At 37.3% G+C, this 26,468-nt stretch overlaps 1 protein-coding gene across 1 annotated transcript; it reads right to left on the reverse strand.

Moving 5' to 3' along the window:
• ScsbetaA (Succinyl-coenzyme A synthetase beta subunit, ADP-forming) lies at window positions 1-19,963 on the reverse strand. Its single transcript, XM_089248838.1, has 11 exons — window positions 19,835-19,963; window positions 16,982-17,141; window positions 16,783-16,882; window positions 14,985-15,147; window positions 11,575-11,745; window positions 9,994-10,090; window positions 8,534-8,695; window positions 7,925-8,067; window positions 7,695-7,815; window positions 3,997-4,085; window positions 1-2,273 (listed from the first exon to the last, which is right to left on the reverse strand). The coding sequence occupies exons 1-11, from the start codon at window positions 19,907-19,909 to the stop codon at window positions 2,199-2,201; spliced, it is 1,356 nt and encodes a 451-aa protein (XP_089104964.1). The 5' UTR covers window positions 19,910-19,963; the 3' UTR covers window positions 1-2,198.
• Window positions 19,964-26,468: the final 6,505 nt, after the last annotated feature.

The following is a 26,468-nucleotide window of genomic DNA, read 5'->3' on the forward strand; positions in this document are numbered from 1 at the left end:
TAAGGAAAAAAAATTGTCATGGTTTTATTTATATAATATATATATTTTTTCAATTCAAGGAACTGAGTTTGATTAAATGGTTAGAAGTTCAAACATGACAATTGTCGAAATCATAATGAGTAGGATATCAATATCATCTCTCCATGAATACACTTCAAGCTGCAATTAGTAACACCAAACATAAATTTGCGATACGTGAAAACGAGAGATTGATAATTTCTGTGTGGAGGAATAAACTCAGACACGCTAATATAATCAAAATATTTAGGTATCACATGGTTTCCGATAAATTATACACACATTCAGTTGTTGACGACAAATAAATAGCATTACTTGTATAAAATGAAACTTCGAGACCCGTGCATACAGTTGTATCACCAATTTGAAATCAAATGCACTCGATATGAGCGCTGTCACAAAAAGAGTCCTGTAACAGCCATCAATGAATTGCTGATCTAAGCTGGATATCTGCAAGGGCAAGTGTGACAATCGCCCATGGAAAGGATCTGCATCACCTGTCCTATAGCAACCCATGTATGGTCATATGACTTTATTTGTTTGGACCTTTGGAAGAAGTTCTAAGTGGTCATGAGAGAAGTGGCAGCATTGCTGTGACAACAAAATGGTAATGTTGGACTGCTTATTCTCGATGCTCTATGCAACTTGTTTGGATCAATTAAAGTCCTTCACAGACAGTATCTGAATTCTTTTCAAGCAGTTTGCTGCCAGAGGAGGTAGGGGGCATCTCGCTTTCCCAGGCCCAATAACACACTGCAGGTCTGGTGAGGGTAGTCGGTGATTCTCTTAAGATGTCACTGACTGGTGAGGACTCCAACGATTCCGCCAAAATTCCTGTTCAATATGAGTTTTATATAACACAACATTCCATGGAGTGGCAGAATTAAATGGAGTAATAGATGTATGGTAAATAAGGAGAATGAACTTGTGCATTTGTCAAAAGAAATCAACGTAAAGATCCAGACTAGGCACCAAACACATCCTACCTAGGTGCCACTTGGCATATACTTGCATAGCACTATGCAAGTTCATCAGAGGTCCCCTGAGTTCTGTGCCTGTCTTTAAGACCCTATGGTGGATTCGTCCAACAAGCACGCAAGTGTACACTTCCTTATTATAGACCTACTACTACTACCTTTAATTCTGTCATATCATCCACGTGCACCTTTTTATTAGCTTTCGTTTGGACCAGTTCCACTCAAATGAAATTGAAATAGATGTCGCTTATTGGAATCACAGTTAATGCTATCATTTGGGTATTGTTATCACTTTTGCAAAGTAGCAAAGGGACCAATATCATAACATGGGAGAAAATTGGTTTACAGTTATCGTGACTTCACACACACAGTTTGTGTTATCATTTTTTTTTCTGGTCTGAAGTTTTTTTTTTTTTTTTTTTAAAGCAAAGATTGAATCAGACTTATTTTTTCTTCCTAAAAGTTATCAACCTGCGATGCTGTACCGGAGGTCAGGAGATGTACCAACTTCTCTTGTTGACAGATATTTCCATACTCAGTTCACAATGTTCTAATCAGGCCATAGTAGCCATTACAATCACACTAAGTGGCATGCACTGTATGCGGAAATAGAAATAATGTGAGTAGAGCACAACCTGGGGAATCCATAGGAAGAAGAAAAATTAGATACACTCCCAAATCTCATTGCTTACACAAAATCGATATTAAATTTGAAAGTAGAAAAGGTCTTCACGAGAAATGGGAGGGGGGGAAAAAGACAATTGTTATAAAAATAGCATTATAATCATTTGCGGCGATATAAGCACAATATCCAGAAACACTAAAGCCTACAGTAAATGTCAAACAACTATCCATCTCAACAGAATAAAGTAAATATTCGAACAGTCTTTGGTGGATTCGGTCATTACCTTAAAAAAAAAGGAAATAATACTTGCTAAAGGGAAAATACAATGCGATACAATGAAAATGGATTTTTTTTTTTTTTTTTTGATTTTTGGTTCAGTTTCGTTTTATAAAATACATGCAAACTTATATAATGCGTTTAATAAATTACATAATGAACAACGCTTTATATAATTTGAAGCTCTAATAGACTAAACACAGTTCCTACACGAGACTTTTTTTTTTCCACTCCTATATGCCTTTTTTTGTTTTGGTTAAATACAAACACTTAACGAGATGGCAGTCAAATTCCTTCTCCTCTCACAACGGCAGTTCGAACTTGACATCAACCGATGCTGACCTCGCCAAACCAACAATTGTTGATAGTCTAACAACCTGTAAAGACAAATCAGAATTTTAGTCCAAATGAATGAGTGAAAATAGAATGAAGGTTTCAGTTTTAGGGGTAAGACTGAAGTCAGTTGGTGATAAGATATTTTTTATGCAGAATGCCAGACATAGTACACAATGACAGTCATGGTATGGTCAGTGTAACTGGTCTGGTATCCAACATTAAAGGTACAAGAATAGGGGATTGCTAGAAGGTTGGATACCGTTGGATTTTTTTTAGCTCGATTCTAGTTGTAAACACCACTAACTTTGGTTTCAGTCTTGTATTTCTTGAAATATAAGTGTGATCAATTTCTGTCACACTGTGATCTAATGGTTCAGTTAAAGTATAGTCCGCAAAGCAAGAGAAGAGACTTGGCTACGTCCCACCACCGCACTATGTTGGACGATGCTATTTTTTTTTAAAAGGAGAAGCCAAACATGAAAGGCTCAGTTGTCTGACGAGCAATAACTGAAGCATCATTGCTTTGCATAAAAGATAATAATAGAATCGTTGAATGTGACGTGAAGTAGTCAAATCTCATCTCATGCTTGAAGGACTACATACCCAATTTTTGAAGAAATTTTCACATAAAAAATACCTTACTAGTAGTCTCATTTGTGGAAAAAATTAAATGAGTCTCGTTCCTTGAAAGAAAAAAAGAGAGGATATTGAGAAGAAATTTGGAAAATATCAGCACCTCGAATTATCTGAAATCTCACTTTTGACTCTACTGTACTAAAATTGCATATACAGACCTGCCAACTCTCCCGATTTAGGCGGGAGACTCCGGATTTTTTATCCTTCCTCCTGCTCTCTGGATTTGTTAAAATTTCTCCGGATTTTGGCAGAAAATTAGATTTTACGCGAGCTTTCATGTTGTCGTGGCATCAATAATTACCATCGTCGTTAGGGAAAACACCCATAAAGGACAGCCGTAAGAAAAAGTCTCCGTGACCGCATTTAAGCAACTGGCAAAGACCGATTTTTTGATCGAGTCTATGAGTGTCGGGGGGGGGGGGGTACCCCTCTCGGGAGAATCTCCGGATTTCAAAAGTTGGCACGTCTGCATGGAACATGAGGTTTAATATGATGTATATACAGAATATTGGGGTAAATCGAGAAGCCATCCATACTTAGAATACGACAACCATAATATTCTTTATGGGCATTGTATCATGTGCATATATTGTTTATCATTTTTGTGATTGCGTTTTTAATTGGGTTGCTGTATTTTTGAATTATATGACATCCATATTTGTTATGGGCATCTTTTTCTCAGCTACCTCATTGAGCATTTTGTCTGTTGTGGCGTTGTATTTGTATTAATCTATTAATGTTTATGAAGACCCCTGGGTCAACTAAAATATCTAAGAAAGTGGGAGGGGAAGTAGAAAATAAAACACACCCTTGGGTAACCTCTGGTTGATTGTATAATGGCAGTGAAACCTCCTATATAAAGGTACTCAAGGAACCAGATATATGTGTAATGGTAGTCAAGGAACCAGATGTATGTATTTTCAAAAAAGATTTATCTCTCTATACAGATAGAATATCTTAACACTAGGAAAAGCACATTGGGACCCTGGATTAATGCAGTTATGTGGGTGATTATTGTTATAGAGGGTATCGTTATATTTAGGATCTTCACAGCATTAGAGTAAGTATCAACTTTTAAGCTTAGAGCAGTTATGACAATCATGGACAGTTTATGAATAATAAACTGACCATCTTGGCAGCTTCATCTAAATCTTCACAAGCCAATATTCTGAGTTTGCTGGCAGCTATCAGTGCTTTGGCATCATCCACCTGTGTTCCTGAGAGAGTAGCGAAAAATACAAAAACCATGAGATATGATAACACTTTTGAATGTAACAAAGATGCATAGATTCACACTGAGAAAAAAAAACTTGGAATTAAATACAGTAATAATGAGAGAAAAATATGTTTCATATTGAATCTACATTCACTCTATCTTGTTTGATGGCTCTTTTTTTCTCCTAAATGGAAAGATAGACTTGTTTTTGATACCGAACTCACAACTAAGGTACAAATTGCATACATTTCTATATTGTCAACCTCTAAACGTAGAGGACTCTTATAAGGTGCACTGTGGTAAGTGGAACCGTTTTTTTCTACAGTGCAAATTCAACCTAGCACCTGTGTTGGAGAAGTCAATAAAACTTCGAACTTCAAAATATGGCAACAGGATTGTTAAATCATGCTTTTGTTTAGGGCTAATGTTTTAAACTTATGTTCTGGAGTGTCTGTTTTTTCCAAGATGAATTTTATTTTTAGTGGGTTGGTTCCACTCGCCTCAATGACGGGGCAAGTGAAACCGAAGGCTGATTGTGCTTTAAAATCATTCATAAAATCATGATTCGTAAATGAAAGAAGTGTTAAAACAAAGGGAGGAAAATTCATTCAAAAAATAAAAGCACAAAAATTCTATTATTCTCGGAATGCAAAGTTAATGAGCAACTTTAATATGAAGAAAAGAACAATGTAAACCTCCTGCATATTAGCCAACACTATTAAGGTGAGGAAAAAGAAGGAAAATGTGAATTTTCCCAGGCTGTCGAACTTGGGAGGTGATGCAGATGTCAGAACTTCATCACTTTTAATCGTGCTTTTAGCTTGAATGTTGGGCCACTAATAGGTAAAAAGGTGGATGTAGTAGTGATTCGTCTTCGAAATTTTTTCCCACATGAGTCTTAACTTCAGCTAGTTGAATAACGAAAAACTTCATTAACTTTTTATTCATTAATTTGGACAGAACCTAGTCACCAGCCTTTGCTTCTGAAATGGGTTTTGACACTACGTCTATGAAGTTTAGGTCTTCCCCTGTTTCTCGACACTTACCTTTTAGTTCTATAGAAACAACTAGTGCCGACTCTGGAGTTTTCTCCAATTTCATACCACAGTTGATTAAGCCAATGCAAGTAGGTACAAGGTTAGCATATATTCATTGGGTTCCTATTTGAGGAGGTATAGGGGTAGAGAGAGAGAGGGGAAAGCCTATTTTTTCCCAGCCAAAATTGTGCCACGTGACTGTCGTTTTCTTCTGTGCCTGCAAATTTCCTTTATGACCATTTCCTATGGTGTACAGGATGAGCGGTTTAAGAGTAGTTTGAAATCACTGTAAAAAAATGGTATCTGCGTTTTGCACTTATGGCTGTTCTGAAACATAAGTCAAAGGAGGACTCTTGACATTTCACAGGTGTCTATTATCATCACTAGGGCTTGGATTTTTATGCCTTAAAGATGAAACATTGTTGCTGATAGGTTAAAAAAACCTGAATTTACCGATCAGCAATGACGTTTCATCTTCAAGGACATAAAAATCTGAGCCTTAATCATTACATATTTTGATGTTTTTGAATAAATAAATATAAAGTACTAGCTGTTACCTGCAGCTTTGCTTGCATGGATTTGGTAATCTGAAATTTGCTTGAGATGATTTCCCCATACAACATTTGAACCCCTCATGACCCCCTTGGGGGTGGGATTGTCAGAAATCCTCTCTCAGTGAATCTCTATATTATAAAATATATTACTGACAAAATTTCATATTCATAGAATTATTTATTTTTCAGCGGTTTCAACTCTGCAATGATTGCCCCATATAACCTTTGAACCCTCCCCCGATGGTCCCCCACTTATGGGTCAAAATTTTCAAAATTTAGGTAGTCTTTACATCATGAAATCATGCAATAAAACTACTAACCAAGTTTCATATTTATAGCTTCTGTGCTGTTGGCTTGGCATTATTTCACTATATAACCTATGAAAAACCCCTTTCTTACATCATAAAATGAAACTACTAACGAAATTTCACATGTATAGCTCCAGCAGTTTTGGCTTAGTGATGATGAATCAGTTAGTCAGTACATGTTATTATATCTAGTATATAGATTAAAGCTTGCGACTGCAAAGAAAGCTCATGTTTTCTGGCATGATAAATCTTTAGATCTTGCATGATAAATCTTTAGATCTTGCATGTTTTTCAATAATATCTGGCTTAATTTATAAGGCTAGTAACAATTATTAATTATAATTAGTCAAATAACTACACATTTTTAAAGTTACATCTCAAATTAGTTATGATTTGGTCCTTTTGTTTGAATGCTGTTCAATGTGTCTCTTGATAACTGAATTTTTTGCCAAATAAGATTTATTGTTTAATGACTGAACCAGCCATTGCTGTTATATTTTTCATAGCAAAAGCAAATGAGGATTCCTAGAATAGCCAATTACAGTTTCTAGGATATTTTCATTTTTCAACACCGTGCTTATACATTATATTTTTCTTTCATCATGTTTTACATTGTATTTTTGGAGAAACATTATATTTTTCATGCATTGTGTTATTCCGTACCAATAAAAAGAATCTGTACCAATAAAGGGAAAAAAACTTCTTCAACAGCATTTCAAAACTTTTTAAATTGCACCTTGTTTGTTTCATAATGGTATATGCTTAAAATATACTCAGCGTTACAATTGAAAAATAGAAGTCACTTGTCCCACGGACCAGTGAATACTAAAACCTATTGGTCCGCAAACATCATGAGTGGTCAGCAAAACAAAAAAACTACTCCTGAAAAATAATACAGTAAAACCCCTCTTAATGAACACCCCTCTTTTACGACTACATAATAATTTCCCCTTGTGTAATAAAAGTATACACTTCAAACCCCTGATTTACGGTCACCCTCTCTTTAATGGACAGATTTTTTTATCCCACTGATGGCAGCAAAAAAAAAATTTTACTGTAATTCATTTTCGTAAATATAATGTCATTACCAGCATGGGGTGCAAAAAACCATAAAAAACAATTAGAACTGTAGTCAAACCTTATGAAGCCACCAATGTTGATTCTGTGGCTTTATTGATAAATAAGTGTGGAGATGTTTTTGGAGAGGCATCCCTTTTTAAATTACATTTTCAGAAAACATTTTGCAAAACATTTCCTACTAAGGACGTATAATATACTGAATAGTTGTTTTGCTAAGATTCAAACAACATTGATTATAAACTAATTAAAAAAATATCTTCATATAAATGAGTTTTTTTCCCTGCTACTGGTCGCACAGACCACCACAACATTTTTCACGGAGGTCCGATCGTTTAATCACTGGTCTCGGACCAGCGGACCACTAATGATTTCAAACGCTGATACTGTTCATACAATGTCAGCATTTCTCTTAATAACAAACTCTTGGGACTGAAGAATTTGTCCACTAATGGGCAGTAAAATACATAAGCCTACTGACTTAATTGAAAAAACATTTGTCCATTAATGGGAGGTGCCGCAAACAGGATGTGTCTGCTATGAGAGGTTCCACTGTATAAGTACAAAATGAAGATAATATTTCATAAATAGAGCAAATTATTAACATTAAAAAAAGTAAAATCAGATAGCAAACCTTGTAATCGACAGACGATTGGAATTTTCAAATTGAGCATCTCGGCAGCAGCAATAATTCCTTCCGCTATCACATCACATCGCATTATTCCACCGAATATATTTACAAGAATGGCCTGGACCTTCATAACAAGTAAACAAATAAAAAACGAATCAACCTGTCAATTCCATATTATTCTCTCCACACTCATTTACTGTTTCTACATATTTTTTATGTAAGTTCTAAAGTACCTTGGGATCAGAAGTGATAAGCTTGAAAGCTTCTGTGACTTGCCTGGCAGTTGCTCCACCGCCAACGTCCAAGAAGTTAGCTGGGCTGCCACCATGCAATTTTATTATGTCCATTGTAGCCATAGCGAGTCCAGCGCCATTGACTGTTGAATGAAAAGTACACCAACAACTATATAACAATGGGAATTCAATGATCTCATTCAAATAAGGTACAGGTAGATTTATTAAGGGCTTCGCTGCCTATGACATGATAAGAATACGTTAAGAGCTGTGATCCAGTGGAATTTCTGGTGCACAGCCTGCTTGCCACCTTATTACTGCTAACTAAGCTCTTTAATAACATATGTTTATAGTACAGCTTAGAGTCTAGCTGGTTTCATTAAATTTCTGATATGGCCCACACTGTGTCGAAGGTTAAATACACCTAACCTAAAAGATCTGTAGCCACTATTTACAAAGCATTTTCGTCCAATAAAAACAATTGAGTAAAACTGAAATATTCCTTCTTGAGAAATCTTAATGAATAGATTATAATACAAGATATTTGTACTTGCAATGACAATAAATGTAATCTTCGAGAAACAAGAGACAACAAAAACTAATTGTTACCTAAACAGCCTATGTCTCCATCCAAAGCAATATAACTTAGGTTGTGACTATTTGCAACTTTCTCTCTTTCATCTTCTTGAGACCAATCACGCAGCTCGAAGATGTCTTTGTGTCTGAACTGGGCATTGTCGTCAAATCTGCATTTCGCATCCAAGCAATAAACTGCAAACATATATAACAGTACATTAATAAAAAAAGTTATTTAGTCACATTAAGTTGCCAATTTTATCTGATCCTCTTGTCAACCAAATGTATGGAATTGCTCGCCTTTGTTTTTATAAAAAGCTAAATCAGTGATTCCATGGCGTCCTCAGATTGCCATGGAATCAGAAAGGGAATGTGCAGAAGAATCGGGAGTTCTTCATGACAGTTCAGGGGAAAAAGTTGATTTGAGCATGGTGATGGGGTCAGATTCCCAATGAGGGAAATTTTCACAGCAATTTATGGTCCATCTAAGAGTGGGCAGTGGTGACACAGTATGTTCAGAATTTCCAAGGGTGCCACAAACATAAGAATTTTGGGAATCCCTGGTATAAAAGGAAGAAATAAACTTGTTTGTGGTGCTCGTCAATCGTGTAGGCAACTGCCGGTCCTGCTCACAACATCAAATGCTACATAGCATCATAGCCCAACTGACTGGTAAAGTTGAGGTAAGCTAATGTGATAATTACCTCTCTTTAACCATTAATTACAGTGTTGTTACAGTAGTTTTGTTAGAGTGTTACTGCTAGGGCTGGACAAATCCCACATGATGAGTCACCTTGGCAACTAAAAAAATTTATATTGACACCTATAATTTTGACCAGCTTGGGCAAAAGAAGTACATCTGGCTCCTAAATTATTTGGATAGAGTCTCGATTTTTTTCTTAATTTGTCAAGTCCTGGTTACTACCATGCTCCAACAGTTCTGTGAATATCTCAAGTCTGCACACATGAGGTTGATACACATATTCTCCTTCATAACATCATCTTAAGGTACAGATTTGAAAAGCCCTGTCTGCACAAAGATAGAATCATAGTGTTTCCCCCCTCCCCTTCCATTGATGTTACAATAACCACTGACTCCATGCTGAGCCAAGGCAGCCAGAGAAAAAAAATTAAAAAGCAGTCTTGTAACTGATCCAAGGGTTTTGCACAAATTAAAATGATGCAAACATCTGGTCTAAAGAGTCATCATACTATTGAATCATCCACAGCATCTTTGCCAATGAAATTAAATAATTTAGAAAACAGATAAATATATTATATAATATTTCATTGGCGTGTGATTAGATTTTTTTAGACACTATAAACATACCCAGAAGCATGGCAACTCTAACAAATATTTGAAAATGATGCCGATATCTTTCTAATAAATCAAAACACTCTGTAACCAAACACAGACCATAATGGTGCAGTTAAAAGATTTTTAAACTGGAACTTGCAAATGAAAAATTATTAATTATTGCAAAAAAACATACCATTACTATTTGCATCCTCAACGAGGGGATTTATTTCAATCATCACAGCATCATATTTTACAAAAGCTTCGTATAGTTTTGTAATTAGGGCAACAGCCTGGAAAAAATACTCGGTTAGTATGAAAAAACAAAACAAAAAAAACAATATAATGAATGAAATTTGAAAGAAATCAATTATTTCAACACAAGATCTTGATGAGAGCACATATCAAGCCACATATTGCTATACACTAAGGACCTATAGCCATAAGTGAGTGTTCACTTTGGAGTTTAGACATATTTTCTAATTTCTAGAAACATTGCACAAATCGCTCTGTGATTTCGGACATGTAAACATAATACTTGAGCTGACCATTGTAAACCGTGTATGTGGACCTGCTGCACTCTGCCGTTGCTGGATTTGTGACTCGCCTGCAATGTGTTATCCCTATGGTGGTTTGGTCATGTGGAACACATACTGCTGTAATAAACAATTTGGAGGCATTCTATTCGTTATTTCTGTATCTTTTCTTTAACTTGTGTACATCAACGCCAGCAATCATCTATTTTTTTTCCGTCTTAAAAACATTTTCGTGACCCAGCGATACTAACTCTGCAAACCATTTTTTATTTCAGTTATTTTTTCACTTTTATGAATTTTTAAAGTTTCACTTTTTTTTTCTTTACAAAGTTCAATCAACTTCGAAATGCATTATCTATGCTTATACAGTGTTGCATTATAAACATCTATGATGATATACAGCAGGGCTCTTCAACCTTTCAGGCACGCGATTCAGGGTCGAATTGAAACTTCCCACGAAGCCTACAAGAAACAAACTCATGTAATTTAGTGACATTTTAATTGAAGGGGGGTCCCCCAATGGGGTCCCTGAGTTAAACAGGAAAAAATAATCGAAGACTTTTATTCTGAAATTATTTCTTTCATTAATTATCAATTTTGACCCGTTCCAAAGTATTTTTTTTTTACTGATTCTAAAAAGATTATTGATTAATTAATAATTAAATTAATTCTGAGATATTAATCTGAAATCGCTTTAAATGATTCTTCAATTACGTATTTCGGTAATTCTGAAATTATTTTCCTTCTCAATATATTTTGAAATAATTTATTTCAATAATTCGGAATTTCCATCGATTCTGGAATAATTTCTTTAATTAATTGTGAGTTTTCATCAATTTGTTCCAAAATCATTTCTTTCATTAATTTCAAAACTATTTCTCTCATTAATTCCAGAATTAATCGTTTTTCCATGTTTTCAACCATTTTCTGAAAATGATCAGTGGGACGAAAATTCGGAGTCAAAATGTCAAGAGCATTTATAATGCAGATTCAATTTTTGCAGGTAAGGAACCGGTAGTAGATAACATCAATGACCAATCAATTTTCCTTTCAGCCGATTATATCATTTTGTCAATTGATGAAAAAACACTAACCAAGCAAAACTGAGTTTCCTATCAGAATGCAGATGATTAAGGCTTAAATTTTTGTCCTTCGAATTTACATTGAAGTTTATTGACTCATTAACTTATACTCGGCTGAAATTTTAATCGAAATATATTTACATAAGCAGTTTTTTTTACCTGACCAACATTGTTGTCCTTAAAGCCGAGATGCCTCGCTATTTTCGTCGCCTGCTTCTCGCTGACGCCTGAAGTTATGTCTATGGGTTCTGTTACAATACTGTCTGGATTCTCTTTGGCTACTTCTTCTATATTAACACCGCCTTGAGAGCTGGCTATCATGACAGGCCCCTGATAGAATAAAAAAAGAGCAGATATTTAGTTTCTCATTAAAAAAACTATTATATGAAACATATTCAGAGAAATTAATTGGGAGAGAGAGCGATTGCTCACCATTGCTAAAGTGAGCAATTGGCCCTGGAGGGGAGGGAGAAATGGCAAGTTTATGGGAAATCAAAAAATTACATTCCAAAATTATAGATCTTTAGAGCACAGGAAATGACAAGTTTTCTGCCTCCCCTGATTTGTAGTTACTGTCCTGCTTTATGTGCATAGGAGGTGGAATCAACTGTATATACGAAAGAAATTCAGAAAAATCTTCAAAATCAAAGAAAATCATCTAAACTAAGTTTTGCACTGTACTTTTCAAATCCTGCCACCCCCCCCCCCCCCATCATTGAAATAATATAACTCAATAGCAAAGTCTATAGTCGAATGGGCTTCATTAGATTGATCTTCATAGATTTCACAGAGCATGTAGACACACTTGGTTCTCAATAGAGGTTGGGTAATGACATCAGATGCAAAAGCAGTGAAACTTTGTAAACGAATATTTGAAAAAAAAACCAAAAATATTTCATACTAGCTAATAATACCCAGTGCTGCCCAGTTTTTTTCCATATACTGACATTAAAGTGACAAACCATTACAAAGGCAAATACATGTCTGAAACGTATTGCTAGGAACCACCAAGTAAATATTTTGAAAAACACTGTTGAGGTCATAGATACAATATAACACAAGATCGCGCATGCAGGGTTGCCTTTTGTTTCCTGCACCTAACCCACTGACAAGTGGATACTTTCACAAGTGTCGAGAAGAAATATTCCTCCTTATTCCAATGGCCACTCCTTCTGTGGATACCGTGAGTGTTTCAGAAATCGTTTGATATGCAGAAATCCTGCTGTGCTTTTGGTTACAATGAAGCGTTTATCAAAGGTGACAAGATTACTTTTCACAGACAAGTTCAATTTCCTTTTCTTTTTCGTATTAATATTTTAATATTTTAATAATTATTAACTGCATATTTTGTTTTGTCAAGTGTCCCACTGGTAGAGGATTCGCATACAATTTTGTTTACTTTTTTTGCTTTATTATGCAGTAAAATACATTATTTAGATAAATAGAAATGTTTATTGCCATTGTATTATTATGTACATACATTATTACAAAGTAATTAATTTAAAATGAATAATATTGTGATTAAATTTTTGAAATTGATAATTTTGGCTCTTTGAATGAGAAATATGTTTGGCACGCAAAGTTGGTGAAATTTTGACAATTTGTCAGATGTGTACATTCTGGGTATGAAATATCCGTGAAAATGAAAATTTCAGCCGTTATGGCTAATTCATAACCATGGCTCATCCAATTTTTTTTCTTTGTTGTTCTGGCCATGGCCCGCAGGATTCTGGAAAATCAGAATAATTTAAAAAAAAAAAATTTTTTTTTTGGTTTTTCTTCACTTAAAATCACAAAACAGGGTTTCGTGAAAAATCTGGCCTAGGGCCTAAAGGCGAACGCAAGAGGGTTGGGGTTCATCAGAACCTTCCCCCTCCCCCAAGTCAACCAGATTTTATAAAAAAATAAATTAATATTTTGGTTAAGAAATTTGAAATACCAGAAAAAAAAACTGTGTGTTCTTTGAAAAATGTTTTTAATTTAAATGTATTTTGAAGGGTGGTAACTCTCAAAATTTCTAGGGGGAAATATTTTTTGTGTCCCTTCCAAAGGTTGATCCTGTGTGTGCCCCTGTTAGGGCCCACCAAAAATTCCAGCTTAGGGGCCCTGCTGCAGGCCATGGTTCTGGCTTTTAAGGTCTAAATAATTCACACGATGGAAAATTTTATATATTTTCTTTTAAATCATCTGAAAGAGAACTTTTTTTACTCAAAAATTATGTTTAAATCATATATTATTATAAAATTCTCAGAGAACTAAAACTGGTAAACTAACCGTACAACCTTTTATTTTATCTTTTTGTTGATGATTTTTTTTTTTTTAGTTCTTGAATGGAAATTACTTGTGGGTGCTTCCGTGAGTAATTACTAATATTTAATTTTGGTACGCACTATAAATTCATAATAGAGGGGTCCTACTATTAATCCGTACATACACCTTACACACATTCCTATACGGAATTTCTAATGAATCGTCACATACCAGAATGGGTGTTCTGAGTGTATGTGGTCTTAACGTATTTATGTTGTTAAGTTGCATTTGTTTTGTGTTCGTGCTACCATCTGGCTTCCATTTTGATGTTTTGTCAGTATCGTGCGGTAGGTCTGCCTGCTCTCTGCAGAGAGACTTTTTGAAAAGCGAGACCGGCTCACCTTCGCGCCTTGAAGCTGGAAAACAGCAAAAAACCAGCTTCATAATTTTGATAAGAAACCGAACTGGCAACCTAAATATTTTTCAATTTGTCAAGCACTGCGACACAGTAACATTTGTTATGGGCTTTTGTTTGCATTGATTTTTTTTTTTTTTTCATTCTTCTTACAAATTGCTGTATAAATTTCAAGAAAAAAGATTGTATAATTGTTACCTTCTATATTTCCTAAAGACAAAAAAGTCGAAAAGAAAGGTGGAAGAAAGCTTTACGAAGAGAAGATTTTGTTGCAAAAGACCATACATTCATGTGCTCCAAGCATTTCGATGATGATTGTTTTGACAGAACCAAATTGGGTGGAACATGGTTAAAAAAGAGTGCAGTACCATTTTAAAATTTTCTTTAAATTTGTGCAAAATGTGTTCAAAGAAATTACCATCTTGCACGAAAGAAAAAAAAAAGACTTTTCCCCACAAAATCGGGCATTTGCCCTGCTCTGACAAACTTTTAAAGTAACCTATAATTCAATCTAGGTCCTGTTTCACATATATGCAAAATTTGGCAATGATCTGCCTAAAATTGTAGATTTGTATAGAAAACACACACACACAGAGAAAATCAATTTGATCTATATAGATTAACAGGCAAAACAACGATTGTTTATGCATAAAGTGAAAAATATACCTAATATCTGTATTAATGAGGTTCCACCATACATGAGATTTTTTGACACAAGAGTGATTTGCTTGTGATTGTTTTGACAAGATTTAAAAAAAAATGCTAGTAGATATGTGTTGGAATTTGACAATGCAAAATGAAAGCATTATATTTACAATATGGTGAAAAACAGTTGTTTACCAAAAAAACCACTCAAAATTAGAACATAAACAAAGAGAAAATGAGAATATGTTTTTAAACTCACACCGAAATCTCGTTCCATCATGATAGCAAAGTAATATTCTCTTCTCGTGTAAAGTCTTTCGGACACCATGACGCTATTGCACATGATCCCTTTCTCGCCAGTCTGTTTTGTAATCAGTTTCCGGCCAATCATCTGAGACGCTACTTCTTTTGCTTCTTGGGGTCTAAACAGAAACCAAAATGCACATGTGCATAAATAAGTGTCTGAACCATTCTTGATATATATTGAGGTCTTTACAACAGAAAGAGATAAAAATAAAACATCTCAACACCTATATTAATGATTTCATCAATTTTGGTCAACAAAATTCAAAGCAGCAATAGAAATGACGGAATCGTGATGTCATTAACAATAATACCCTAAAGTTGTGTCAAATTCTGAAACTTAAAATATAAATTTTTTTTGTTGAAAAGTCGCCAACTCACAGTAATGAGCATGAGTTGAGAGATTTCTCAAAAGTGGCTGGCCCATTTGTAATAGATGCTGACATTACAGCAACCAAATGTTCAACCACCCTTTGAATGTTGCCAGTGTGAGAGGTGGATTTGTCGCAGTGCAATGGAGCATTGAGTACATTAAAAATTGCATTCTCGGGCAATTTGGGGTGGATAGGTGATGACAATAGAGATGGATATTCACATAAGAATAAGAGTTTGACTTATCTGAGTCAGCCATAGTCAAACAGAACTTCGGACATGATCCAGTGAGTAAAACAAATGTTGACAGACTCTGAATATATGGTCTTCCTGTTCCACTTGCACCACCATTTCACGTACATGTCTGAGCTGGTTTTTTTTCCCCCCCTTATTTTTTTAGCAGAACTTTGTGTTCACTTGTTCCTCCTTTGCACTGTGACCAAATATTCTTACAATCAGTAATTTAATTGCCCTCAAACAGGTTCACAATGACAGTCACGTGCACTACATACTACAGTGAGCATCTCAACATGTCCCCGGATAACCATGTGCATGGTTGGAGACCAGCTGTGCGTGCAACAGTTGTTGTTGAGATACTGGACCAAGCAACAAACATTTCAGATATATTTTGAACAGTGATGTCTCAAAATTTGATGCTAATTTGTTGCTGTCAAATTACAGGAAAAAATATTAGTTATAACTTTATCAGTTAATTTTGTTCATGCGTGCAACCCCGAGAAATTTGCCAGTCCAATTGCATGGGCACCACCGTAGATTCTTTTCCAAAAAATTTTTTTGTTTCTCTGCTACCCCTGAATGTTTGGGTTAAAAATTGACCCTTTAAGAGATGACCCTTTATCAGAGTTTGAGATATTGGTGCCAAGAAATTTCTTAAGAAAGCCACACTTTTTGATTCAGGAAAAACACAGTCTAAATCCTATTTCGATATCAGACACGCTGACAAAATTTCCAGTAATTTAGCATGATTTACTCAAATCACAGAGAAAATTTTGGTTCTACGGTAAAGCCTCTCGATAACAAACATCCTTGGGATCAAAATTTTGTCCGCTAACGGGGAGTGTCTGCTATTGGATAGTAAAACACATTAAAGCACTTCACCACAATTTAAAAAATTGTCTGATAAAACAGGAGGAATCCGCTAACGGGGCGTGCCTGTTATAGGAGGTTCCACCATAATACTATTTCTTTTAATTGCCATCATGACATCTTGCTTTATTGGAATGTATTGCACACCTCAGCTGATAAAAAATGCATAACTGCTCTATAAAGGTATTCCTTGCTTTCCTGGAATTCGTCAAGCAACCCTGTTGTATATCAATGATAAACATCATTAAAAAAGCTATATGTTTTTCATCACTTACGAATAAACTGTCTTGACACCACCTTTCAGGCCGCTATCGAAGGTCCCTTTACCTCTACCGCCAGCTAAAACCTGAGCCTTAACAACAAAGTCTTTGCTTCCTAAAATGAAGTAAATATATGATAACAAAAAGAATTTATATCACAAACAAAACAAGAGCAGATCATAAATGGGGGAAAAAATCCCACAGATTTTTTTACCAACTGTCTCTGCAGCCTTTTCCGCTTCTTCGGGCGTTGTAGCAACACCGAATTTGGGAACCTTGACGCCGACATTGGCGAGCAAACCCAAGCTGATGTGTTCATGGAGATTGAGATTTCTTTGGGGAATATAGCAGTTTGCTATACTTGCATGTTTCGCCTAATACAGAAGAGAAAGAGCTTTTGATCAACAAGAACATAAAAAAAATTCTATATTTTAGAAAAATTTAGTTGCGAATGTGATTACTGTATTTATTTATTGGAATGTATTGCACACCTCAGCTGATAAAAAATACATAACTGCTCTATAAAGGTATTCCTTGCTTTATGCAGTCTCGCTTCATGCGATTTAACTACAACACAATTTTTAAAAGGTGGTTTTAAGAATTCCAACCTGCAAAATTTGGAAAATGGGCTTGTAAACTGAATAAGCGCTATGAAACATATACCATGTTTTTAGCGCTTATTCAGTTTACATCCTTTGACAATGAAATATGTTTGATTTGATGATGTAGATGTGACAAATGTGAGAGAAATTCTTAAATATCACTCATCAGATCTCACTAATGAACAACGTTTGGCAACACATTGACAATGCCATGAGAAATTTAATCAAAAAAACAATTCAAGTGAAACTAGAATTTTTACATTTCGAGGAATATGCGGAATTCTCTGGTGTTACAATATGGTTCAGCGAACATACAAGATAATCCAAACTAATTGGGATCTGGAATCGTTGTATTAGCAAAATATTCAAGCAGATCCTTTTTTTTTTCTGGCATGTTTCTCAGAGCTGTTCAGATTAACAGAAGTTCAAGTTCACTGCATTGTGGTGTGCATAAGAAAATCATAATCAACCAGTGATGTATTTACAAATGGGCTTAGCGAGCTATATGGAAGGGCGAGTAGATCAGTGTGTGACCTAGAGAGTTTGCAAGCATGTGCATTAGCAAAAGAATGACATAGAGCGTGAATGCAAGCATGTGAATGATCAAAAGAGTGGCCTAGCAAGTGAGAGACCAAATCACTGAGTGACCATATCAGTGAGTGACCTAGAGCATGTGCAAGCGCACATGAAGTACCAAAAGAGTGACCTAGGTGTGCAAACACGTGAATAACTAAAAGAGTGACCTAAAGCATGTGAATGATCAAAAGAGCTAGAGTACGTGAGCGTAGGAGTAACCTATAGGGCAAGGGATCAGGTCAGTGAGCAACTAAGAAAGAGACTTAGAGCCCGTGCAAGAAAGTGTGACTAAAACAGTGGGCAAGCATGTAAATGACATAGAGTGACTTAAGCCCCGTTCACATGTGCAATAAGACATCTTGGGAAGTTCCCGGTAACGAGGATTTTCGCTACAAACCATTCACATGATGTTTGGTTTATGCTGGTAATCCCCCCGTTTCTTTCCGGAAGTTGTCACTGGTTACGTGGGTTGAACCAAAGTGCTTGATTCAAGATGGCTGACAAAGGAGCTTACAGTAGTTTTCATGGTGCAAAGGATTATGGGAGAGAAAGTCGGTGTTGACCACCAATCCACCCCAAGAAAGACGGTTTTTTTATGAGCTTTTCTCTCACCTTTTTTCCCTACGAGGGGGAAAAAAAGTTGACATGCTGGTAATTATCACCAAAGTGTGATACACATGTGAATGGGCTTTAGAGACACATGCATACTTACAGGTATGGGGGCAAAGCAGGTTATAGCAAAGAGTGGCGAATCCAAGGAAAGAGTGATCAAGAAAATGGGAGAAAGGCAGCAAAATTTGAGGAAAAGACAGGCAGAAAAACCATAAATCTGCCTCTGTAATCAACGGTCGCATTGTGCATCGATAAAATATGGTAAAAACCAGATTTCACCATTTCTTTCATTTACCAAATTTATTGAGGTATCTGTTAAGTATACCTTGATCGTCATATCTTGAACTCATCAATCAAATGTTGTCAGTCCTGTGTGACTTGTTAAATCATGGTCTGACTCCATTCCCTTTCTGATTAATATAGATACAGAACGATGATCTGATTCAAGGGGGAATGACCGATTTCCGTGGAGTAAAATATAGAATATCGTCAATTATTGCAAAAATTGCCAGATGTCACAGAATGTTCTTGACCAGGGCATTAACCAGGGGCAAGCAAGCGGGTCTCGCGCTGAACCGGGGGGGGGGGGTTTACCTCTCCTTCAATGTTTCAAGAAGGCACCAAAATGTGTGCTTGTGCCGACGGACCAAGCACCTAGTTTTTGCCCTATTCTCCACCAAAAGGTGCCGCTGCTAAACCTTCCAATAAACTGAAACGGAATGCACCAATTATGATACCTACTGTTTAATCATGATTCATAGTCAGGTCCCAAAATATGCAGTCTTTCCCTTCTCTTCTTTATACCAAAGGCGGAACTTTGTGTAATTATAAATTGCACGAAGTTCCGCCTTTGGTACCTCAAGCAAATTAATTCCACAGCCATTTTCCTATACCCACAATGATATTACATTCGTGAAGTTTGCATTTCTAGTCTGTACTGAGATTTAAAAAAACACCAGTTTTCTTCTTCATGCTCTAGTAGAGTTTCAATCCTTTAATTAATACACGTTCAGATAAAATTATACCAAATACGCATAGCATAGTGCATGATACGAGTAAAACTGGGAAGGTTAATATTTCGCGGTGCACATACCTTGGGGAAAAGGAAAACGAGATAAGATCAGATCAAAGCAATAAAAGAAACGTATATACTTTGACCTTTCCTCATGCTCTAGATCAGAGATTTCAAGAGCTAGAGAAACACAAAATATTTTACTTATAATATATTTACGATATTCATTGATTGTGGATGAAATGCAAATCGATAATTCGCCCACCTTCACTAATAGGCCGTACGATTTTCCGGCAGCCGAAGCAGCGAGCTTACTCGACCTCCAAACAACATTCGCCATGTTTACGTTAAAGCCACTGTGACCTCCTGACGCTCGAGATAAGGAAACTTATCTCGTCTGTTCATCGCTCTTTTTTTACTTCAATACAAAAAAAAAAAAATGAAGAGAAGAAAGATACCATTTGTATTTTTTTTAAACAGGAATAAACTACAATTTAATTAATAAATTTGTTCTTAGAAAATTTTAAAGTATTTTTTTAATGCCATTTGATTTTCCTCTCGAAGTCTGAGATGTTGGTCCAAAAAAAAAAAGAAAATTTCTTCTAGTCTTGACCAAATATACGTAAACAAAAAAATCTGAAACAATCAATCCAGTTTCCGTTTTGTTTTCCCCAAGATTTTTAATGTAATCTTTTGCCGCCAAGAAAAATCTGGCAGATGCAAAAGGTATGGTCTCACCCTTAAGCCGGGATTTCCTAGTATCAGGTTTTCTGTGCCGCGCGCAACGTGATTCGCCCAGCGCCCACTCATCAATAAGAAAAGCAGCATGACTGTTTTCCTAGAGACCGCAATACGCGTCACGACAGTACTTTACGTCGGGGGTGATTGGCCGACTGCTTCTGGAGGAGTCAAATGCGTCGTGCGCCGCGCGTTTTGCCGATGTTCTCTTCGCACTTGTGTGTTTTCTTTCCCTTCAGCCGGGTTTTCCGATGGAATAGGTTTTTTTTTGCGCCGCGTGAACCGAATTAGAGCATTTTGCGCCGGCAGAAACGTGTTACATGATTATGCTACGCATTTGTGTTTTCCTAGGGTGGCTCATCAGATTAGGACGGCTATATTATATTATATGGCCTTGGCATCAGTTACTCTGTCGTCTGCATGCTCCCGTTTGAAGAGAAGGGAAAGAAAACAACAAAAATGAAGGGAAGATCGGTGAAACGTGCGGCGCACGACGCATTTGACTCCTCCAGAAGCAGTCAGCCAATACCGCCCGACGTAAAGCGCTGTCGTGAGCCGTATAGCGCTCTGTAGGAAAACAGCCACACTGCTTTTCATACTGGTGAGTGGATGGCGTGTCGCGCTGGGTGATTCACGTCACGCGTGGCACAGAAAACCTGCTCCTAGGAAAACCCGGCTTTCCCTTCAAACCGGAGCATGCAGACGACAGAGTAGCTGATGCCAAAGCCATATATTAGAATATAGCCGCACTGATCTGATGCGCCATGCTAAGAAAACCCAAACGCGTAGCGCAATTATGTAACACGTTTCTGCCGGCGCAAAATAGTCCAATTCGGGTCACGCGGCGCAAGAAACTTATTCCCCGGGGTAAGTATTCACCCTAGCCCGGCTTTATGACGGGTTTTCTTAGGAGCAGGTTACCTGCACCGTGTGCAGCTTAAAAACGCTGATTCGTTAAAAAAACGTGAATTTCAGGTTTTTAACTAATCAGCGATTTCACGCTGCACGCACCATAAAAAGCCTTTTCCTAGGAGCAGGTTTCCTGTGCCGCGCGCAACATGTATCGCCCAGCGCGACATTCCGTCCACTCATCAATAAGAAAAGCAGCATGACTGTTTTGCAACAGAGCGCAATACACCTCACGACAGCGCTTTACATCGGGCGTGATTGGCCGACCTGTCCTTTTATGCCCGAAAGAGAGCTGAATTCATTATCATTCAGTTCAGTTTCACACTTCGTTCGTAGGGAACTGGACTGAATGAAAGATTCTCCTTCCTTGATACGAACTTGATAATCACCAAAGGAGTCGTATATAATTTCGCAACTAGATAGCAGCATCTGCAGGTGGAAATCCAAACAGCGGAAATTCCTCTTTGAAGGGAAGGGAAAGAAAATGCACAAAGATCGAAGAGAACATCGGCAAAACGCGCGGCGCACGACGCACTTGACTCATCCAGAAGCAGTCGGCCAATCATGCTCGACGTTAAGCGCTATTGTGAGCCGTATTGCGCTATGTAGGCGAACAGTCATACTGCTTTTCTTATTGGTGAGTGGACGGCGTGTCGCGATGGGCGATTCACGTTGCATGCAGCACAAAAAACCTGCTCTTAGGAAAACCCGGCTTTTGTTCAGCAAAATCAGGAGGCCTCTAAGTACGAAAAAAGGTTAACATTGAAAAATGCACCCTCGAGTGGTTGATGGCACGTATCGCAGGAAATCCGTCTTAAAAATGTGATATTCGTTTTTTGTGAAAAGTAACCCTCTTCCGCCTTTGCTATTGTGATTCGACACGATCAAAAATGCTTGTTTAGGTGCCTTATACCTATAAAACCCAGGTGTATCACCTCTCAAAGTTTGCCTCATGAATTTAGAATCACCCTTTGTTATATGCGGGAAACATCAATGATCCGGAACTCCCTTCCACACCTTTCCCCCCCCCCCCCACCAAATAAAACTGTTAAAATTATTCCATTAGAATCAGCGATCGGATTTTGATTAATGCGCCGCATGGAAAAAAGTAATATGGTATGATATTATTTATCATTTTATAAACAACTAGCTATAATACCCGGCGCTGCCCGGGTTTTCTTCAATGAGACTTTTTTGGATCACGGGATATCTCCCTCTTTCTTTGAGGGACATGCACACCGTGTCTAAGTTCACCAATATGGCGACTTCTGCGCGACTCATGAAAGAAACAAATCTAGATTTAAAGAAATGTAAAAATAAATATATATTTTTCCTTCTTTTTAAAGGGTCGGTAGGTATTTCGATCCCCCTCCCAAGTTATGCAGCTGCCTGTTTCTGCTTCAAAAAATGCTTAATTAAAGCTGTGTTTTACGGGCCCATAATTAATTTTAAAACAACCTAAACTATATGTGAATTTATGCAGTTGAATATTAAAAGACAATACGGAGACATTAGTTTTCATGCTTGAGAAGATATAAATAAAAAGTCGAAATCAATGTTATTGCAGGGATATCCAACTACAAAGTAGGTCCGGCAAATTACTGCATATTTAATCTCCTGGGCTTCGTATATCTCTAAGTGAACTCGATATATTTCAAAAATCGAGAATTCAATACAATTTTTTAAATTATTGATGGCAGGAAACCAAATTCCCGCATTTCTACAGTAAAACTGGCAATTTAACACTGATTTCTATAGGGCTCATCCTTTGTCTGTCCCTCAAAGTCATGCTGATGATGATTCTGACGACTATTGAAAAAGCTGCAAACCATTGTAAAGGCATAAACTATTGTAATTATACTGGCAGCGTTAAAGAAGTGACAAACCATTGTAAACGCATAAAACACGTCTGAAACGCATTGCTAGGGAACCACAGTAACCAAAGTAAACATTCCGAAAGTGATTGTTGAATGCGAAAAACCATTGTTGCCCGACAGTTTTTTGCCCATTTTGGGGCATTTGCCCGGCTTTGTCGAAATTTTAAAGTAGCCTATCGTTCTAGTCGAGCCCCATTTGGTATATATGCAAAATTTGGCGACGATCGATCTAAAATTGTAGATTTGTATAGAGAACATACACATAGACAGAAAATCAGTTTTATATGTATAGATTTTATAAAATTGTATAGCCCGAGCTGATGCGCCACGATAGGAAAACACAAATGCGTAGCGTGACTATGGAACACGTTTCTGACAACGTGAAGTCCAGTTTCATGCGGCACAAAAAACCTAATCTGAGGAAAACCCGGCTTAAAGCTAGGTTTCCCTAGGATCAGGTTTTCTGTGCCGCGTGCAACGTGAATCACCCAGCGCGACACGCCGGCCACACACCAATAAGAAAAGTAGTATGACTGTTCTCCTACAGAGCACAATACGCCTCACGACAGCACTTTACTTCAGGCATGATTATCCGACTGCTTCTGGAGGAGTCAAATTGCATCGTGCGCCGCGCGTTTCACCGATCTTTTCTACATTTGTGTTGCTTTCTTCCCCTTCTCTTCAAACCGGAGCATGCAGACGACAGATTTTTATTTCGACAGAGTAGCTGATGCCAGTACCGCCCCGCTAGGAAAGCCCAAACACGTAGCGTGGTTATGTAACATGTTGCTAACGACGTGAAATTATACAGTTCGGTTCATGCGTCGCAAAATACCTATTTCTAGGAAAACCCGGCTTTATGTGCAGACTCTAGAACTGAACTTCTAGTCAAGTTCAGTATAGGGGGGGTTCCATTCATATAGGGAACTGAAAAGAATAGATGTCTATATACATCAGTCGTCTGGTTTTTCGGAGGTAATTTGTTTTGATTGCGTCCTTATGTGCTGACTCAAGAAGGGAACTTCAAGTCTGGTTCAGTTTGTGGGCTCCGTTTATAAGGAACTGAAAGGAATAGATGTTCATCAGTCGTCTGCTTCTCCGAAGGTTATTTGTTTTGTACGCCTCCTTAAAGCCAGGTTTTCCTAGGACAAGGTTTTCTGTGCGTCGTGCAACTTGAATCACCCAGCGCCACACGCCGTGAACTCACCAATAAGGAAAGAGGTACGACTGTTTTCCTACAGAGCGCAATACTGCTCACGACAGCGCTTTACGTTGGGCGTGATTGGCAGACTGCTCCTGGAGGTGTCAAATGCGTCGTGCGCTGCGAGTTTCACCGATGTTCTCTTCATTCTTGCTGTGTTTTCTTTTCCTTCCCTTCAAACCAGAGCATGCAGACAACAGAGTAGCTCATGGAAGGGCAATATACTATAATATAGCCACCCTGATCTGATGAACCACCCTAGGAAAACACAAATGTGTAGCGTCATTATGTAACATTTTTCTGCCGACGCGATATGGTCCAGTTCGGTTCACGTGGCGTAAAAAACCTACTTGGGTCATAAAAATTCGAATCGACGTTCCGCGTTTAACGTCATAAAAATCCGAACCGACATTTCGGCTTTGGGTCATAAAAATCGACGTTTCAACTTCATCACCATAAAAATCTTAGAGGAGAAATAAAGTATATTTTTTATATTTCTTCTCGATTATAAAAATCCGAATCGACGTTTCTCTTTTATCGCCATAAAAATCCGAATCGACGTTTCACGTTTAACGTCATAAAAATCCGAATCGACGTTTCACGTTTAATGTCATAAAAATCCGAATCGACATTTCGGCTTTGGGCATAAAAATCTGAATCGATATTTCATCTGTGGGTCATAAAAATCCGAATCGATATTTCATCTGTGGGTCATAAAAATCCGAATCGACGTTTCATGTTTAACGTCATAAAAATCCGAATCGACGTTTCACGTTTAACGTCATAAAAATCCGAATCGACATTTCGGCTTTGGGTCATAAAATTCCGAATCGACGTTTCATGTTTAACGTCATAAAAATCCGAATCGACGTTTCATGTTTAACGTCATAAAAATCCGAATCGACGTTTCACGTTTAACGTCATAAAAATCCGAATCGACATTTCGGCTTTGGGCATAAAAATCCGAATCGACATTTCGGCTTTAAGCATAAAAATCCGAATCGACATTTCGGCTTTGGGCATAAAAATCCGAATCGATATTTCATCAGTGGGTCATAAAAATCCGAATCGACATTTCACATTTTACGTCATAAAATTCCGAATCGACATTTCGGCTTTAAGCATAAAAATCCGAGTCGACATTTCGGCTTTGGGCATAAAAATCCGAATCGATATTTCATCAGTGGGTCATAAAAATCCGAATCGAGATTTTTACTTCCGGTCATAAAATTCCGAAACGACATTTTGACTTCGGGTCATAAAATTCCGAATCTACTTTTCACATTTAACATCATAAAAGTCCGAATCGACGTTCCATCTTCGGGCCATAAAATTCCGAATCGACGTTTCACGTTTAAGCCAGGTTTTCCTAGGAATAGGTTTGTTGCGCAGCGTGAACCGAATAGTATAATTTCGCGTCGGCAGCAACGTGTTACATAATCACGCTACGACGTAGAGTGCTGTCGTGAGCCGTATTGCGCTCTGTAGGAAAACAGTCATGATGCTTTTCTTACCGGTGAGTGGACGGCGTGTCGCGCTGAGCGAATCACGTTGCGCGCGGCACAGGAAACCTGCTCCTAGGAAAACCCGCCTTTAACATCATAAAATTCCGAATCGACATTTCATCTTTATCGCCATAAAAACCCGAAACGATGTTCCGTCTTCGGGTCATAAAAATCCGAATCGACGTTTCACGTTTAACGTCATAAAAATCCGAATCGACATTTCGGCTTTGGGCATAAAAATCCGAATCGACATTTCGGCTTTAAGCATAAAAATCCGAATCGACATTTCGGCTTTGGGCATAAAAATCCGAATCGATATTTCATCAGTGGGTCATAAAAATCCGAATCGACATTTCACATTTTACGTCATAAAATTCCGAATCGACATTTCGGCTTTAAGCATAAAAATCCGAGTCGACATTTCGGCTTTGGGCATAAAAATCCGAATCGATATTTCATCAGTGGGTCATAAAAATCCGAATCGAGATTTTTACTTCCGGTCATAAAATTCCGAAACGACATTTTGACTTCGGGTCATAAAATTCCGAATCTACTTTTCACATTTAACATCATAAAAGTCCGAATCGACGTTCCATCTTCGGGCCATAAAATTCCGAATCGACGTTTCACGTTTAAGCCAGGTTTTCCTAGGAATAGGTTTGTTGCGCA

The sequence above is a fragment of the Pholcus phalangioides genome, unplaced genomic scaffold, assembly GCF_987345545.1.
Source record: "Pholcus phalangioides strain wild (caught in Gottingen) unplaced genomic scaffold, Ppha-v1.0 ptg000020l_1, whole genome shotgun sequence".
Classification (NCBI taxonomy): domain Eukaryota; kingdom Metazoa; phylum Arthropoda; class Arachnida; order Araneae; family Pholcidae; genus Pholcus; species Pholcus phalangioides.